This window comes from Anomaloglossus baeobatrachus, chromosome 6 (genome assembly GCF_048569485.1).
Source record: "Anomaloglossus baeobatrachus isolate aAnoBae1 chromosome 6, aAnoBae1.hap1, whole genome shotgun sequence".
In the NCBI taxonomy this organism is placed as follows: domain Eukaryota; kingdom Metazoa; phylum Chordata; class Amphibia; order Anura; family Aromobatidae; genus Anomaloglossus; species Anomaloglossus baeobatrachus.
In genome coordinates, this window is record NC_134358.1 from 551,767,006 (window position 1) to 551,784,882 (window position 17,877).

Sequence of the window (17,877 nt, forward strand, 5' to 3'; positions counted from 1 at the left end):
CGGGTGCTCAGTACTCGTAACTAGTGATGAGTGGGCACTACCATGCTCGGGTGCTCAGTACTCGTAACTAGTGATGAGTGGGCACTACCATGCTCAGGTGCTCAGTACTCATAACTAGTGATGAGTGGGCACTACCATGCTCGGGTGCTCAGTACTCATAACTAGTGATGAGTGGGCACTACCATGCTCGGGTGCTCAGTACTCGTAACTAGTGATGAGTGGGCACTACCATGCTCGGGTGCTCAGTACTCGTAACTAGTGATGAGTGGGCACTACCATGCTCGGGTGCTCAGTACTCGTAACTAGTGATGAGTGGGCACTACCATGCTCGGGTGCTCAGTACTCGTAACTAGTGATGAGTGGGCACTACCATGCTCGGGTGCTCAGTACTCGTAACTAGTGATGAGTGGGCACTACCATGCTCGGGTGCTCAGTACTCATAACTAGTGATGAGTGGGCACTACCATGCTCGGGTGCTCAGTACTCGTAACTAGTGATGAGCGGGCACTACCATGCTCGGGTGCTCAGTACTCATAACTAGTGATGAGCGGGCACTACCATGCTCGGGTGCTCTGTACTCGTAACTAGTGATGAGCGGGCACTACCATGCTCGGGTGCTCTGTACTCGTAACTAGTGATGAGTGGGCACTACCATGCTCGGGTGCTCAGTACTCATAACTAGTGATGAGCGGGCACTACCATGCTCGGGTGCTCTGTACTCATAACTAGTGATGAGCGGGCACTACCATGCTCAGGTGCTCTGTACTCATAACTAGTGATGAGCGGGTACTACCATGCTCGGGTGCTCGGTAGCAGTTGGTTTAGTTCTTGGATGGGCGGGACTCGAGTACTGAGTATAATGAAAGTCAGGAAAGTCAGCTCATCACTAGTTACGAGTACTGAGCACCCGAGCATGGTAGTGCCCGCTCATCACTAGTTACGAGTACTGAGCACCCGAGCATGGTAGTGCCCGCTCATCACTAGTTACGAGTACTGAGCACCCGAGCATGGTAGTGCCCGCTCATCACTAGTTACCAGTACTGAGCATGGTAGTGCCCGCTCATCACTAGTTACCAGTACTGAGCATGGTAGTGCCCGCTCATCACTAGTTACGAGTACTGAGCACCTGAGCATGGTAGTGCCCGCTCATCACTAGTTACGAGTACTGAGCACCCGAGCATGGTAGTGCCCGCTCATCACTAGTTACGAGTACTGAGCACCTGAGCATGGTAGTGCCCGCTCATCACTAGTTACGAGTACTGAGCACCCGAGCATGGTAGTGCCCGCTCATCACTAGTTACCAGTACTGAGCACCCGAGCATGGTAGTGCCCGCTCATCACTAGTTACCAGTACTGAGCACCCGAGCATGGTAGTGACCGCTCATCACTAGTTACGAGTACCGAGCACCTGAGCATGGTAGTGCCCGCTCATCACTAGTTACCAGTACTGAGCACCTGAGCATGGTAGTGCCCGCTCATCACTAGTTACGAGTACTGAGCACCCGAGCATGGTAGTGCCCGCTCATCACTAGTTACCAGTACTGAGCACCCGAGCATGGTAGTGCCCGCTCATCACTAGTTACCAGTACTGAGCACCCGAGCATGGTAGTGACCGCTCATCACTAGTTACGAGTACCGAGCACGGTAGTGCCCACTCATCACTAGTTACGAGTACTGAGCACCCGAGCATGGTAGTGCCCGCTCATCACTAGTTATGAGCACTGAGCACCCGAGCATGGTAGTGCCCGCTCATCACTAGTTATGAGTACTGAGCACCCGAGCATGGTAGTGCCCGCTCATCACTAGTTATGAGCACTGAGCACCCGAGCATGGTAGTGCCCGCTCATCACTAGTTACGAGTACTGAGCACCCGAGCATGGTAGTGCCCGCTCATCACTAGTTATGAGCACTGAGCACCTGACCATGGTAGTGCCTGCTCATCACTAGTTATGACTACCGAGCCCCTGAGCATCCAGGACCGATCAGCTGTTTCCAGCCGCCGCCGGCACTAAAAACAGCTGATCGGCGAGGGTGTTTGGCTGTAGGACCCCAGCTGATCAGACATTGATGACCTATCTAAGGTTAGTCCATCAATGTAAAAGTAGTAGCCAACCTCTTAAAGGGAACCTGTCAGGTGCAATATGCAACTAGTACCACGAGCAGTTCTGGGTGCAAATTGCTAACCCCTGCCTAACTGTCCCTGTATACACTAGCATAGATAAAGAGATCTTAAGAAAAATTATTTAAAAAGATCCTTTATAATATGCTAATGAGCACAGGGACTAGTCGCAAGGGCATTAGTTTCCTTGGTTAGTCGAACCCCTTAGCACACCCCTGTGGGTGTGCTAACATGTTAATGAATGCGCAGCGTCAGAGGCATGGTCGATCTGCTGCCACCGCACCCAATGCTGGATTTCGGCTCAGTGTGCATGATCAGAAGTCCTGTAGTTTTGGCCATGCGCACTATGAAGCCGGCTGTACACAGGGACATTCTAATCGTGCACACTGAGCCGAATATTGGCGTTGCTATCAGAGGTGAGAGCGACCATGCCTCTGATGCTGCGCATTCATAAGCATGTTATCAGGACCACAGTGGCGTGCTACCATGCTGATAAGAGGGCCGACTAGCCAAGGGAACTAATACCCTTGCGACTAGTCCCTGCGCTCATTAGCATACAATAAAATATCTTTAGAAACACTTTTTCTAAAGATCTCTTAATCTATGTTACTACATGCAGGGACAATTAGGAAGGTATTGACGATATGCGCCCAGAACTGCTCGTGGCTCCGAGTGCATATTGCACCTGACAGGTTCCCTTTAAGAGAATAATTGGTAAATCTTCAATGGATGTGAACAGTTTGCTGCTTTGTCAAAACAAACAGATTAACTCACTTCTTTTTTTCAACTATTTTGATTTTATTTTTAGTTTAAACTGTCTTTTTTTGCATTTACATTTCTAATTTAGTCATATTATTATTATTATTATTTGTATCATATTATTTCTTTAGTTTACTATTTATTTATTTTTATTGTAATGTTTTTATTTTATGTTCATTTTATTATGATATAATGTTGCATTTCTTTTACTTTAATTATACATATCATTTGATTACAAGTAATTTTATATTAAATTGTTTGTATTTGCATATACTGTATATATTTTTTTTAAATAAATTATTCATATTACCACTTTATTACATAATATTATCATTATTAGTAGTTTCTTTAGTTCACTATTTTTTTTAATTTTTTATTATTTTATCATTGAAATTGTTTTTATTTATTTAAAAAAATTGTTTAAAAGAACTGAGAGTCCTCAGTAGTTGATACCTTTTAATGGCTAACTGAAAAGATGGTAGTAATTGCAAGCTTTCGAGACTACTCAGGTCTCTTCATCAGGCATGGTAGAACACAAAATCTGAAGAGTCACATATTTATACACAACAGGACTTAGAATAGTGCAGTAAAAGACTCTCAGTTCTTTTAAACAATTTTTTTATCTCTACTGGCTAACACGGTACAAAGATATCTTTTTTTATTGATTTAATATTACATATCTCTTTAATTATATATATTATTTGATCACAAGTAATTTTATATTAAATTGTTTGCATTTGCATATATATTATTATTATTTTTATTATTATTATTATTATTTATTACTCATATTGCCACTTTATTACATTTTATTATTACTTGTAAAATATTATTTGTTTAGTTTACTATTATTTTTTTATTTTATTATTGTAATGTTTTTCTTATTTTATTTTTATTTGATTTATGAGTTCGTGTTACATTTTTTTTTACTCATACATATTATTTGATTACAAGTAATTTTATATTAAAGCATTTGCATATATATTTGGTAATGTGACAGTACAACATTTATTTGTATTCGGTAATAATTCGACTTCAATCTCTTCCAAGTCTTTGATGATCTTAGTTTTGGGTCAGTAGACCCTTAATTTAGCAGGTCTTTGTGTATACATTAGACCCTTAGTTTGGCCAGGTCTTAAGGATGCTTTACACGCTACGATATCGTTAATGTTTTGACGTCGGGGTCAAGTTGTTAGTGACGCACATCTGGCGTCATTACCGATATCACAGCGTGTGACACTTACCAGCGACCTTAAGCGACCTCAAAAATGGTGAAAATCGTTCACCGTGGAGAGGTCGTCCCAAACTCAAAAATCGGTAAGGGTTGTTTATCCATGTTGTTCATCGCTCATGCGGCAGCACACATCGCTGTGTGTGACACTGCAGGAGCAAGGAACATCTCCTTACCTGCCGCCGGCCACAATGCGGAAGGAAGGAGGTGGGCGGGATGTTACGTCCTGCTCATCTCCGCCCCTCCGCTTTGATTGGCCGCTTAGTGACGTTGCGGTGACGTCGCTGTGATGCCGAACGTCCCTCCCCCTTGAAGGAGGGATTGTTCGGCAGTCACAGCGACGACGACGACCAGGTATGTGTGACGCTGCGTAGCGATAATGTTCGCTACGGCAGCGATCACAAACAATCGCATGCGCGACGGGGGCGGGTACTTACACGCTCGCTATCGCTACAAATTGCTAGCGGTATCGCTACCGTGTAAAGCCCCCTTTAGTGTATACATTAGACCCTTAGTTTGGCCAGGTCTTAGTGTATACATTAGACCCTTAGTTTGGCCAGGTCTTAAGGGGGCTTTACACGCTGCGACATCGGTAACGATATATTGTCGGAGTCACGTTGTTAGTGACGCACATCCGGCGCCGTTAGCGACATCTCAGCGTGTAAAATCTAGGAGCGACGATCAATGATCGAAAAATCGTTTAAAAACGGTGATCGTTGACACGTCGCTCCTTTCCTTAAAATCATTGCTGCTGCATGTACGATGTTGTTCGTCGGTCCTGCGGCAGCACACATCGCTATGTGTGACACGGCAGGAACGACGAACATCTCCTTACCTGCGTCCACCGGCAATTCGAAAGAAAGGAGGTGGGCGGGATGTTACGTCCCACTCATCTCCGCCCCTCCGCTTCTATTGGCCGGCCGCTTAGTGACGCCGCAGTGACGTCGCTATAACGCTGAACACACCTCCCCCTTGAAGAAGGGATTGTTCATCGGTCACAGCGACGTCGCTGATAAGGTATGTGCGTGTGACGCTGCCGTAGCGATAATGTTCACTACGGCAGCGAGTACCAAATGCCGCACGTACGACGGGGGCGGGTGCTATCGCGCTCGACATCGCTAGCAAACGCTGGCGATATCGCAGCGTGTAAAGCCCCCTTTAGGGTATAAATTAGACACTTTTGCCGGCGTCACATGGTGCGATATATCATGTGATATGTCGTCGGGGTCACGGAATTCGTGACACACATCCGGCATCGTTAGAGATGTTATACCGTGTGACACCTCTGAACGACTGTGAACGAGCAAAAATACTCACCTTATCGTTGCTCATTGACATGTCGTTCATTTTCAAAATGTCGGTCCTCCTTCTGTGCTCCGGTTGTTCATCGTTCCCGAGGCAGCACACATCGCTCCGTGTGACATCCCGGGAACGACGAACACAGCTTACCTGCATCCCGCCGGCAATGCGGAAGGAAGGAGGTGGGTGGGATGTTTACGTCCCACTCATCTCCGCCCCTCCGCTACTATTGGCCGGCGGCTGTGTGACGTCGCTGTGACGCCGGACGTCCCTCCCCCTTCAGGAAGAGGATGTTCGCCGCCCACAGCAAGGTCGTCCGGGAGGTAAGTACGCGTCACAGGGGGTAAATGACTTTGTGCGCCACGGGCAACTAATTGCCCGTGACGCACAAATGACGGGGGCGGGTACGATCGCTCGTGCAATCGTACGATAGATCGTACGGAGGTGTCACACGGTACGATATCTGTAACGATGCCAGATGTGCGTCACTGACGATGTGACCCTGACGACATATCGCCCGATATATTGTACCGTGTGACGCCGGCATTAGTGTATACATTAGACGCTTAGTTTGGCCAGGTCTTAGTGTATACATTAGACGCTTACTTTGGCCAGGTCTTAGTGTATACATTAGACCCTTAATTTGGCCAGGTCTTAGTTTATACATATGCCTTAATTAAACACTTGTGGAATTGGCCTCGTTTTGCCCATGCATTGTCTCCCATTCATGGATGTTAACATGCTGAGGTTTTATGAGATGCACATAAGTGTTCTCCAGTCGTGTGTCTGACCTGTTTTAGGCTGTGTTCACATTTTAGGCTGTGTTCATGGGAATGTATTTTTCCCTCCAGGACTCATTTCTCTTCTGAATTTAATTTGTCTTAATGAATCCTGCGCTGATGAGGCAGTGAAGGGCGATTTGTATAAATATTCTTCCAGTAACAGGGCCGAGTTCAGTAATTAGCAGGACGCATCGGAACGAGCAAATTTGTACAAATGAAAAGGATTAAGTGAAGAAAAGAAAATATAAATGTTTCAGCTTTTTTGTAATATGAATTAAACATGGTTTGACATGAAACGCGCCAATGGTTGCAAGACAGCTCGGAGAATTTACTGCGGGAGGAACTTGCTTGTTCTAAAAATTAATTATCTTATGTCAAGTCAATGGTCGTCTCCCAGGGCCTCGCCTTATAATGCACTTCACAATTAGTAAAGATCTTATAAAAATCAAATAACTTTTTTTTTTCTCTTAAATTGGTCACTAGGGGGCAGTCTTCTTCATTGGATTGTTACATTTCATATTTTTTTAAATGGCTAAGTGGGAAAGTTATGTTCAGAAATCCAATCAGCAAAGTAGAGACTATTGAAAAGTCAATGGTTCAACTCAAAGCCCCAGATGAATATTTGGCACTTACTGAATTAAACATTGACTTGTAGAGCTGTGTGCCGGAAATCCATAAATCAACCGTTTCCTCGAAAAATGTTTAATATTTTCCTATCAGAAAGACTATGATATGATGAGCCATGGCTTGTGTCTTCTGCAGTCTGAATCAATTTGAGTGAATAGGGTTGAGTTGTAATAACACACACCAGTGGCGTGACTAGCATTCAATGGGCCTCGGTGCAAAATTTGGACTTGCCCTCCTCCATCTCCGCATGTTGATCAGATATATATGTTTGTATAGATTTAGTGTTCTAAATCCTATAAAGATATACAAGTTGCCGTCCCCTCCATTATGTAGTAATGTCCCCAATCCTGTTCTAATATACCCCATTCTGGGCTACTTCCTGGTAAATATGTCCCCCATCCTGGTATATATGTTCCCCATCCTGGTATATCCCACATCCTGGTATATATTCCCCCCATCTTGGTATCTCCCACATCCTGGAATATATGTACCCCATCAAGGTATATACTGGCCCCTCCTGGGACCATCCTAGTATAAACTGTCCCCCTCCTGATATATATGTTGTTCCTCTCCTTGGCCCCTCCTGGTATATACTATACTCACCTTGCCCGGCTGCCACATCCTCTTCCTCTGTAGCCGGCGTCCGTGCTATGGCAAAGCTTGATGTCATTGTCATGCGCCACCTTAGTCACGGGGATGCTGCTGAAAGCTGTCGGCTTCTGTTTGCACCATGTATCGCAGTGCAGGGACCAGACAAGTCTCTGCACCACAATACATTTCAGCTAGATTTCCGCCCTCGGATGCACATCCAGTTGAAGCAGGGTCTGGGGTCAGCGGGCCCCTTGCACCTCCGGGCCCGGTCGCCGTTGGGATCCCTACGACCACAATCGTTCCACCCCTGCCACACACCACCTGTGGATGTGTGTGCCACTGTTTTTCTAATTATAGACAGCTCCTTTATCTGTATTTGGGTTTTTTTGGTGGTTGCCTTGGAAGGGAATTGTTCTCTTGGGAGGAAGTATGCCTCTTAGTAGTTTCTTAAGTCACACCCTTATTGATCAGTTGATCACTGAGATGACTTCAATCCCAAAAAAAGGGTTTGTCTTGATCGTAACTAGTTGAGCGGACCCGGATCGGCAAAATCCGGATCCGCACGGTTTGAGCGGCAGATCCGAGTCCCACCCGGTCTCTCTCTCTCTCTCCTCTCTCCCCTCTCCTCTCTCCCTTCTCCCCTCTGCCCTCTCCCCTCTCCTCTCCTCTCTCCCCTCTCTTCCCTCTCTCCCGCCTCTCTCTCGCCTCTCTCTCTCCTCTCTCTCTCCCCGGATTCCACTCCCCATTGAGATATATGGTGCTGGATTCCGGATCGGATTTCTTTATCAACCCGCCGCGGACCGCCGGACCCGGATTATTCCCAGTCCGCTCAACTAATCGTAACCCTTTACTGGAAGCTCTTAGTCAACCCCAAATAAGTGGAACTTTATTTCCATCCTTACTTTTTGAGCTTAGGTTGCCTTTTATTTTTCAGTCTTGGTCACTTGTCTGGGTTTTAGTTTTACAAAATTGTGCTCCAGCAACTCTACAGTGTCTGATGGAGTCTACAGTGGTCAGAAATTCACATCATGTCTCATTTTGTTTTTTTTAACTGATCGATTGATTGACGGATGTTGAAGATTCTGTTTCTTTTCCTCCCCCATTCTTTACACTACAAATGTACTGAGTACTTGACATTATATCCTGTATCCCCCCATTACGGAGGTTTTAAGCCTTTTGTGCAGATCTTTATATAATGCATTCAACATAGATAATGTGCTTTATTGTAAATATGATTTCAAGGCAATTATGAACACTTTGAAATCACCCTCTACTATATACATATTGACTGAAAAAATGTATAAAGCCTTGAAATGTGAAGGTCATTGACTATGAGTGTAGATTTCTTGTCCACATATTAACTCATTATGTGGCAGATCCATGGATTTTAGGCATTTATGACCTGGACTGTGTTGTCTATCAATCTCAAGGATGAGAAGTTAGCTACTTCCTTCTTCAGTGAGGTCACTTTACTGTCACCATATATGTGGGTGAATGTCCTGGCCTGGTTGGTGGTGATTTACAAACAATATTTGGTTAATTGTGACAACAGATCATGTTTCATTTATGACCAGGACATTGTTGACTGAATCTCAAGGATGGGAAGTTAGCTACTTCCTTCTTCAGTGAGGTCACCTGTCAGCATATATTTGGGTGAATGTCCTGACCAGGATGGTGGTGATTTACTAATAAGACTTGGTTAATTGTGACATCAGATCATGTTTCATTTTTGACCCGAACATTGACTGTGAATCTCAAGGATGAGAAGTTAGCTGCTTCCTTCTTCAGTGAGGTCACTTTACTGTCACCATATATGTGGGTGAATGTTCTGGCCTAGATGGTGGTGATTTACTAATAAGATTTGGTTAATTGTGACACCAGATCATGTTTCATTTATGACCGGGACATTGTTGACTGTGAATCTCAAGGATGATAAGTTAGCTACTTTCTTCTTCATTGAGGTAATTTTAATGTCACCATATATGGGGGTGAATGTCCTGACGAGGATGGTGGTGATTTACTAATAAGAATTGGTTAATTATGACACCAGATCATGTTTCGTTTTTGACCGGGACATTGTTGACTGTGAATTTCAAGGATGAGAAGTTAGCTACTTCCTTCTTCAGTAAGGTCACTTTACTGTCACCATATATTTGGGTGAATGTTCTGTCCTAGATGGTGGTGACTGACTAATAAGAGTTGGTTAATCGTGACACCATATAACTTTTCACTCTTCTCATAGATCCTATCATGGTAATGTAGTAGTAGGGAAAGGAAAAAGGAGTAGGTCACCAATGTACTCTGCGGATCCACAAGTAAGTGGCTGGTGTCCACGAACTAGAGAAGAAAATTATGAATTGTCCAGCACCTTTTCTTCCTTAAAATCTATTTTATTCAAAATTCACTGGTCTCCATATCATAGGCCACGTTGGCCACTGGTTGACGCGTTTCGTAACAAGTCCTTACTTAATCTGAAATGCGTAAGCCAGGTGCCAGTGTGGCATGTGTTATGGGGACCCATATACCGGTATGTATATGAATTTTGAATAAAATACATTTTAAGGAATAAAAGGTGCTGGACAATTCATTATTCTTTTCCCTATCATGGTAACGCTAACCTGGGGCAAAGATTCAATTTCATCACCGAGTCCTGTATCTAAATATTGTTCATAAGGCAGAGTGGCTTTTTGGTAGTCCCTATGGCATGCCAGACACGTGACTTGTCTGCCCACCGAGTGTAACCCACTTTGAAAGCAGAACTCAGTTCCCCAAAAAATAGCAATGGAAATTTTGAGCTATTATTTTTATATGCAAATGAGGATGTTAGCTAATTTGCATATTTCCCCAAGGATTATTGCCTTTGTGTGAGTCTCCATACATTGCCTGAATCTCTTCAATGATAAGCATTAAAGGTGAATTTTGAAGGATGTAAATTTCCTTTTGGACAGTTCTTACATTTTTGGTATTGGAGAATTAAAATTTCCTCTTTGGATATTTCTTACATTTTTGCTGTTACCCCCACATGACCCTTAAGAGTCCTTTATGTCCTCCTCGAGTCACAGAAGAGAAGTGGACCATTATGGTGCTGGTTTTCCGCTTTTCTATGACGTTGGAACAGTTTCCACCAGTCTTTCTTCTAATTCTGTAGTTTCTCATCAAAGGAAAGGGAGTAAATCACAGGTTGTTGTCACCCAGAATCACCAAAGCTGCCCACGACCCCTCTGTTTACGGACCCCAAACCAAATACTTATCTGCTACCATGGCGTGTAAAACCCCCACGTGTAGTCTGTTGGGCGCAGTTCCAGATGAATAGTATGAATGGGAGCTTGGGGGGGGGGGGGGCACTTACTTTTATCTGTTGTTAGGTTGGTGCAGCACTGTTCTCCCCTAGATTCTTTAAGTTGTTTGCCTTTATGTTTTTAGGAGGAATTACCGGTATTTGAACATTTTCTACAGAGGATTGCAAGGAAACCAAGACCAGATCAATTTTATGGTTTAATGGGAAAGAGGAACAATGGTAAGGGATAACAATGTGAGATCTCCATTTATATATTATAGGATGTGCGTTATTTCCTTACTGATGCCTATATGTATGATGGTGGTGATCTGAGTGATGATGATGACATAAGAAGTATGATGATATAAGTATGATGATGTATACAGGATGATCTATATATGATGACATGCACGGTGATGTGATGATGATGTATACATGATGATGTGCAGTACATATGATGACATATGCATGGTAATGTGATGATGACGTATACATGATGGCTCGTTTGACTACCCCTCCACTAGTTGCATCTAGTAACACCTAGTGGTTGATCATCACACCCTTTAAGCCACTTTCAGTGATGACATCACTGGGCCATGAATGAGTAGACTTAGCGATGACATCACTTCTCACTAGCAAGCCATAAGGTAAACTTATTTCCAATATCATTATTAATCATTAGGTAGGTCTTATCAATCTTATAGTTCAAAATGGCCGCCGTCTATAACAGTGATTCTTTTTTTTCTTTTAGGATATGGCCAGATGTCCCGCAAAAGTAAGTTTGCTTTCCATTTTCCTATGTTATCCAATACTTTCTGCCATTTTTATTGTATCTTAATTACCCTTTCTTGTCCGGCAGCGTTTTTTGCCCTCAGGTTAAAAATTGTTTCTGATTTTCTGATTTCATTCCACAATTCTCACTGAGTATATGTAATCAAATTAGCTCCCTGTTATCCGAAAAAGGCGAGAGGCGCAGCAGATGTGCAATTATAACAATCTGGATGCCGCAGGATCGAATCATTATTTACCTTATGTTTTAATTAGCCCTTAATAAGACTAAATTTGTAACAATCAGGGAGGTTTTATTAAAACCAGAGCACAGAGAAAAGCAGTCTCATGGCAACCAAGATGGCGGAAAAGGGTTTTCTTTAAACCACATTGATGAAATTAGGTTGGTTGCTAGGGGAGGAATGGAGAGGCCCATAGCAACCGATCAAAATATAGAGCAGGTTTGAAAGTGAAATAAGTGATCTTATTGGTTGATTTGATTAACTGCTTTGTTGTTCTATTTTTATTAAAACTTTATTGAAAAGGTTTTTAAAAATACAAATGAACAATGGAAGGATATACATAACTTTAGGATGCTTAGTGCAAGGACTAAAGGCCTACTCAGGCCCTGAGCGCGGGGTTACACCCTGGGCCTCATTATTAAAAGTGACTGGTGATCAGTTTAAAGGGGTTGATAATCATAAAGGATCAGAGCTGCTCTCTAGATCATAAGCCGCTCTTCAGCTCTCCCAAAATAGGGACCTCATGCAGTTAACTTAAAAACATGGCTTCATTTTTTTCTTAAAGGGAACCAAGGTGCAGGATTTTCCCTTATAAAGTACAGTCAGTGCCATACTGGCGCTAGCATGGGGAATCAAATCATATGTTCAGTTTACAGATTGGATGTTTGATTGTGGAAAAAAATGTTCTCAAAGGACCAGAAATTACTTCAGCGGGCTGGACTTTGTAGGTCGAAACCTCTGTATATATTCCTCTGTCTGCCTCCTCCTAGCTTGCCCCCTTGTCTTTATTTAAATTTTGTGCAACGCCGCCATTATCACTGCTGACGGTGCATGCGCATTGCCATTGTGATGTTGTCTTCATTAAACTGCCGCCGGAATCAGCGCATGCGTGTACCACGATCTATGGGGCCGGGGCCATTTTATTGAAGGCACTGTGGAGACGAATATGAGCGGCATCGGCGCATATGCAGATTGAATTATTTTTTTTTCAGCCCCTTCCGCTCATACTCGTCTCCACAGTGTCTTCAACAAAATGGCGCTGGAGATAGCGATACACGCTTGCGCTGACTGTGGCGCCATTTTAATGAAGACAAAATCACAATCGAGCTGCCAACAGCAGTAATGGTGGCTCGGTATGAAATTTAAATAAGGAAAAGAGGGCAAGCCAGGATGACACTGAAGGAGGAATATATACGGAGGACCTGGCCCAGAAAGTCCCGTCCCACTGCACACGCCAATCAAACCAATGAACTAATTTCTGAACCTTTTGAAGACATTTTTTTCGGCAATCAAACGGAAACTGAAGGTAAGATTTTATTCACCATGCTAGCGCCAGTATGGCACTGCCTTTATTTTTTATGGGAAAATCCTGCTGGTTGGCTCTCTTTAAAGGGGTTGACCACTACCCCATATTAATGGACCAAAGAAGATAAAAATAGATAACTCCTTCACCCACCCCTCTCCTCCATACACAGCACTACATCCTCCCACCAATCTGCAATTATTAACACCTGACTGAGGTATCTGCTGCAGCCAATTAGCAGCCACTGATTGGCTGCAGCGTTCACATTTCATCAGTGCTCATCCTGTTCATATGAACACTGCAGCTGATGAGTGGACTCTTTCTACAGGACTCATGTGACCAATGTGTAATGCAGCACTGAGTACAGAGACACCATAGCGGGAGGTATCTTTTTTTTTTTCTTCCATTTTTCCCCCTTTCTGGGTCCATTAAAAAAGGTTTGTCCAGTGCTACAAAAAACCTCTTTAAGGGCCTTTTAATGCTTTTTTTGGTGAAGTTTATCGTACAGTTTCTTGCCCAAATCTTATCCCCTTTTTCCCCCTCTCTGGGTCTGTTGAAAAGGGTATCTCCAGTAATAGACAACCCCTTTAAGGGCCTATGCGCATGGTGCAGTTTTTTAGATGCATTGTTTTGGTGCAGTTTATAGTGCAGTTTCTTGCCCAAATCTCCATGTCTATCCTAATCCCAGCAAAGTCTATGAGAAATCAGAAATGCTGTTCTCACGTTGCTTCTTTTTTCCTTGCAGTTTTTGGTGCAGAAAAGAGGCAACATGTCAATTGTTTGTCTGTTTTTCTCCTGCATTTAGTCCCTCCAGCCATTGAATTCACTAAAAAAGCACCTAAAAAAAGTACCAAAAACGCATGCATTTTTGTTGAGTTTTTTCGTCCACAAGTTGCGTTTTTTGGTGCAGAAAAGTTCTGCCGAATGTGCATACATATCCTAAAAATGCTGCTTTTTCTTTAATTTTGGCATTTCTGCATTTTCAAAGGCGACACTTTTTGGGGGCCGGTTGACTATTTCTGTAACACCTTTTATTGTCTAGTATTGTGTCTTTTTTTTGCATCATTCATCCTTTTATTTTCTCCTTTTTTAAAGTCCCTGTTCAATCTGTTTTTTGCTTTTTTTATTTCGCCATTGTGGCCACAGTTTAGGCTTTCCAGATTTTATTTTTTTGACTGATTCATCAATTTCAAGTTTTTGAACGGTTGCAAATTTTTGATGCAAATGTTCTTTGGTTTCGATCCTGGAGTGATTTTATACACAACAGGGAGTTTTATGTGATATTTTCTGAAATGTTTGACTTTTTTTGCTCTAAAAAAATTGCAAAAAATAAAGACGATTTTTTTACGTTTGTGCAAGATTAATGAAACGCGTGTGCGATTTGAAAAATTTGGAGCAAAAAATAGGGTAAAATATTACAAGACAAAAAAAGAAAACTAACATCCATGATGTTTGTTGACATAACCACTTCTTTTTTAAGGGGGAGGGAGAACAAGTTGTCCTTTTCAATACCAGAATTTTAGGATACTTTATATAACTTACATTATTATTTTTTTGGAAATAAAAAATCCCCATGTGGCTTCTGGGATAGACAATGTGATAGTTATATAGTATATACCAATTTTACATATATACAAATATACATTTATATGTATTTTTTAGACATTTTTAATCATTTATCTTTTCGTTGAAACTTTTTTTTAAACTTTTTCTTTTACAATATTTATTAGCTTTTTTTGTCTTCTAGAGTTTTTCCAAACTTTTTTAACAGGAAACGTTACTGCAAGTATTTTACATTCCTATTCTTGTTCCTTTAAATAGGATTTGGCCAAATATCTCGTAAAAGTAAGTTAATAAACACCAACTTTAGACCTCAAATCTAATATTAAACTTTTTTTTTTCTTGTAATCGTCTACATTAAAAGACATTATTGTGATTTCTACAAATTTGGATAATTTCATTATTGTGATTTCTACAAATTTGGATAATTTCATTATTGTGATTTCTACAAATTTGGATAATTAAGAATTTTTCTTTGCTTTTGTGGTTAAATCAAGAATTGATCAATTAATTATGATTATTATTCACTTTTATCAAAATCATACTACATTTTGTAAAATTCTTTGCTGGCTTTCTTCTCCAAACACAATGTAAAAATTGGCTATGCATTTGAAAGAAAATAAATCAAGATTTGCAGAATTGCCTAAAAGAGTTTTAATATCTGTAAATGAAAACCTGCTGGTGATCTGATGATTTCTATGGGGGCAGCAGCAAGAAACCTTAGCGATCGCCCAAGGAAATCTGCAGCAGCAACACATTTCTCCTGCAGTGACCACTACAGGAAAAAATGGGGTACTGCGTGATGCAATTGGGAAACCATGCAAAACATGGTCATGCTGAGTTCTCCAGAGTGGGAGGTACTCTTTAAAACTACTCTCACTTAAAGGGACTCTGCCAACGCGGAATAACTGTTCAAACCAAGTACAAGTGTCACAGTGATTACGGAGAAAGCAGAGGACAGGGCTCCTAGACTGGCCCTCTGGGGACCCTTGCTATCCTTGATCTCAGAGTTACCTTTGAAGGTGAGGATGTCTGAGCCACCTTTCTGGCCCTGCTCCTGACGAGCCCTGATTTTATATCCCCTTCCCCCCAACTTCAGTGGAGGACCGGGACAGGACTGATTAAGCCAACAAAAAAAGACAAATAGGGGAAACCAAAACTCTATCTCCTGGCACGCTCACACAGAGGTATAAGACAATAAGGGATAAGGAGGAACATAAGAGCAGGGAGGAAACAACAAGCCACCGGGAGAACTCCACAACAATTCCAAGCACAAAGCAATACAATCACCAACACACGTTTGGTGGATTTACACTTATTTTATCAAATCTCATCAATACCAAACAGGACAAGTTTGCAGCTTTTATAGTTTTGGAGAAAATTGGGACACAACAGCATAGTTGGCGTGAGAGAACAGATTCCACCAGCTTAAATAGGAAGGAAGCCAATGTGATAGGCTGCCAACAACATGTGATCCCAGAAGTAACAAGCAGACTATCAGAGGTTAACTCTTGCTAGCCTGATCATGATTGAACCCACAGCTGGTTGACGCCTGAGCCTGCCTATGTAGCTCAGAAGCACCAGAGAAACCATAAGGTGAAGTGTCAGGATCTGTAATGTGAACAGCATCTGATGCCTCCATGACAATTGGTGACAACAGGCACCTGGTGAACCCATGGCATGGCCAAATATTTAAGTGCACCTTCCCACCTACTTATTGTCCAGCTATCTCCACCCTTTTCTGGCTCTGTGAAGCCAAAGCTGTCAGATAAAGAAGAGGGGGAGTGGACATAGAAGAAAAACAAGTGGGTGGAAAGGTGCACTTCAATGTTTGGCCACACCATAGTGCACCAAGCACCTGTGCTAGGTTTGAACAGTCATTCGTTTTGATATCCCTTCAATAGAGGGAAAGGAATTATCTTTTCAATGATTTTATTGTGCCCTAAGGGACATTTCTTGTGTTCCACCTGGGCAATATGAAATATTTAGCTTCGAAAACATCCAAATTCTAGTTACATTTCTGCAAAATGGCTTAAAGGCAACCTTTTACTGTCGCTTTCTACATTTAGACTGAGCCTTTCCTCCAATTCCCACCGCCCCCTGATTCTAGAACAGTTTTTCTTTTGTGCCCCGCCGTTGGAAGTAATTTTCCATCGTAAAATAATACTAATTTTGCCTTTAAGAAACTGGGCGGGAATCACGGAATTCCTTTGTGGGTGTGGCCATATTTTGATTGGCCACCACACAGGAGAAAAAGCACACACCCCCAGAGAACTTCTGTAGTATATGTCTAGTTCCTCGAAGGCTAAATTTGCATATTTATTTCCGGAGGGCATAACTTTGGAATCCAGGGGCTCAGAAGACAAAGAAAAACTGTTCCAGAATCAGTGGAACTGCTCGAATTGGAGGGGCAGACTAAAAAAAATCCAGTGAAAAATTTTCTTTAGAGGGATTTTCCATAGCTGGTGATGGTTAGCTCACACACGGTATTGTATGGAGACCAGTTAGTTGATGACTGGTAAGGAATAAGTTGATGTTTCCATCCATAGCTTCTGGATCTCCCGGCTTCACAGTTCACCTGTTACACTTGTAGTAATCATATTTGTCCAAAGTCCCAAACGACACAAGTGTTAAATACTTGGCCAACTTGTTAAAGGGCTGTCTGCTTTGTAAGAAAAGTTTGCAGACATTTAGCGGATCAGAGGGTATACATCCAATGCAATCTCTAGTGATCAATAGTAATCAATAGCCTCTGTAGTGAAACAGGAAGTACTTAATCTCCCTGCAGCTCCCCCGCAGGGAGAAAAAGGTATTACACTTCTTATTAAAATCAGTCTATTTTTTTTTTAAAGGGGTCCTCAAAATCAGATAGGTTATTTTTTTCAATTCCAGGTGGTGCCTGGTCCCCCTGAAAGATTCTCTTGCTAATTGATGAGGATTCTGAAGTTAAACCATACCCGACTAAGAAAACTCAATTTTTTTAGAGAGACCCACTGAAAAAAAATCTGATCACAGGGTATCCAGCAGCTATCACCATAATGATCAGCTATTATCTGGAGAGTCTGGCAAGTGTTCAGTTTAATTGCAGCGCCTCCAGTGGCGAAGGAAAGCATTACACTACTTCCATTGACATCAATGCACTGACCTTGTATAATCGGTTATGTAGTGAAAGACTCTTTTCTATACTCTAATTAATTAAAGTCTCATCAGCATGCCCAAAATGTGACTCCCTTTAAATGTCTCCATGCTCTGCTATGCACCTCCTATTGATCCGCCTGTCTTCCTTCCTATCTGTGATTAATAAAGGGATCCATACATT

The 17,877-nt window shown here is 42.3% G+C and overlaps 1 protein-coding gene across 3 annotated transcripts in view; it reads left to right on the top strand.

Annotated features, from left to right (window-relative positions):
• Positions 1 to 17,877, top strand: part of LOC142243607 (tachykinin-like peptide) — an 85,203-nt gene that overhangs the window by 58,514 nt on the left and 8,812 nt on the right. For 2 of the 3 annotated variants that reach the window (XM_075315686.1, XM_075315684.1), the window contains exons 3-5: positions 10,832 to 10,925; positions 11,437 to 11,460; positions 14,820 to 14,843. In XM_075315686.1, the coding sequence (XP_075171801.1) occupies positions 10,832 to 10,925; positions 11,437 to 11,460; positions 14,820 to 14,843 (142 nt within the window). The remainder of the gene's footprint in view (positions 1 to 10,831; positions 10,926 to 11,436; positions 11,461 to 14,819; positions 14,844 to 17,877) is intronic. The other variant, XM_075315685.1, reaches the window with a different exon arrangement.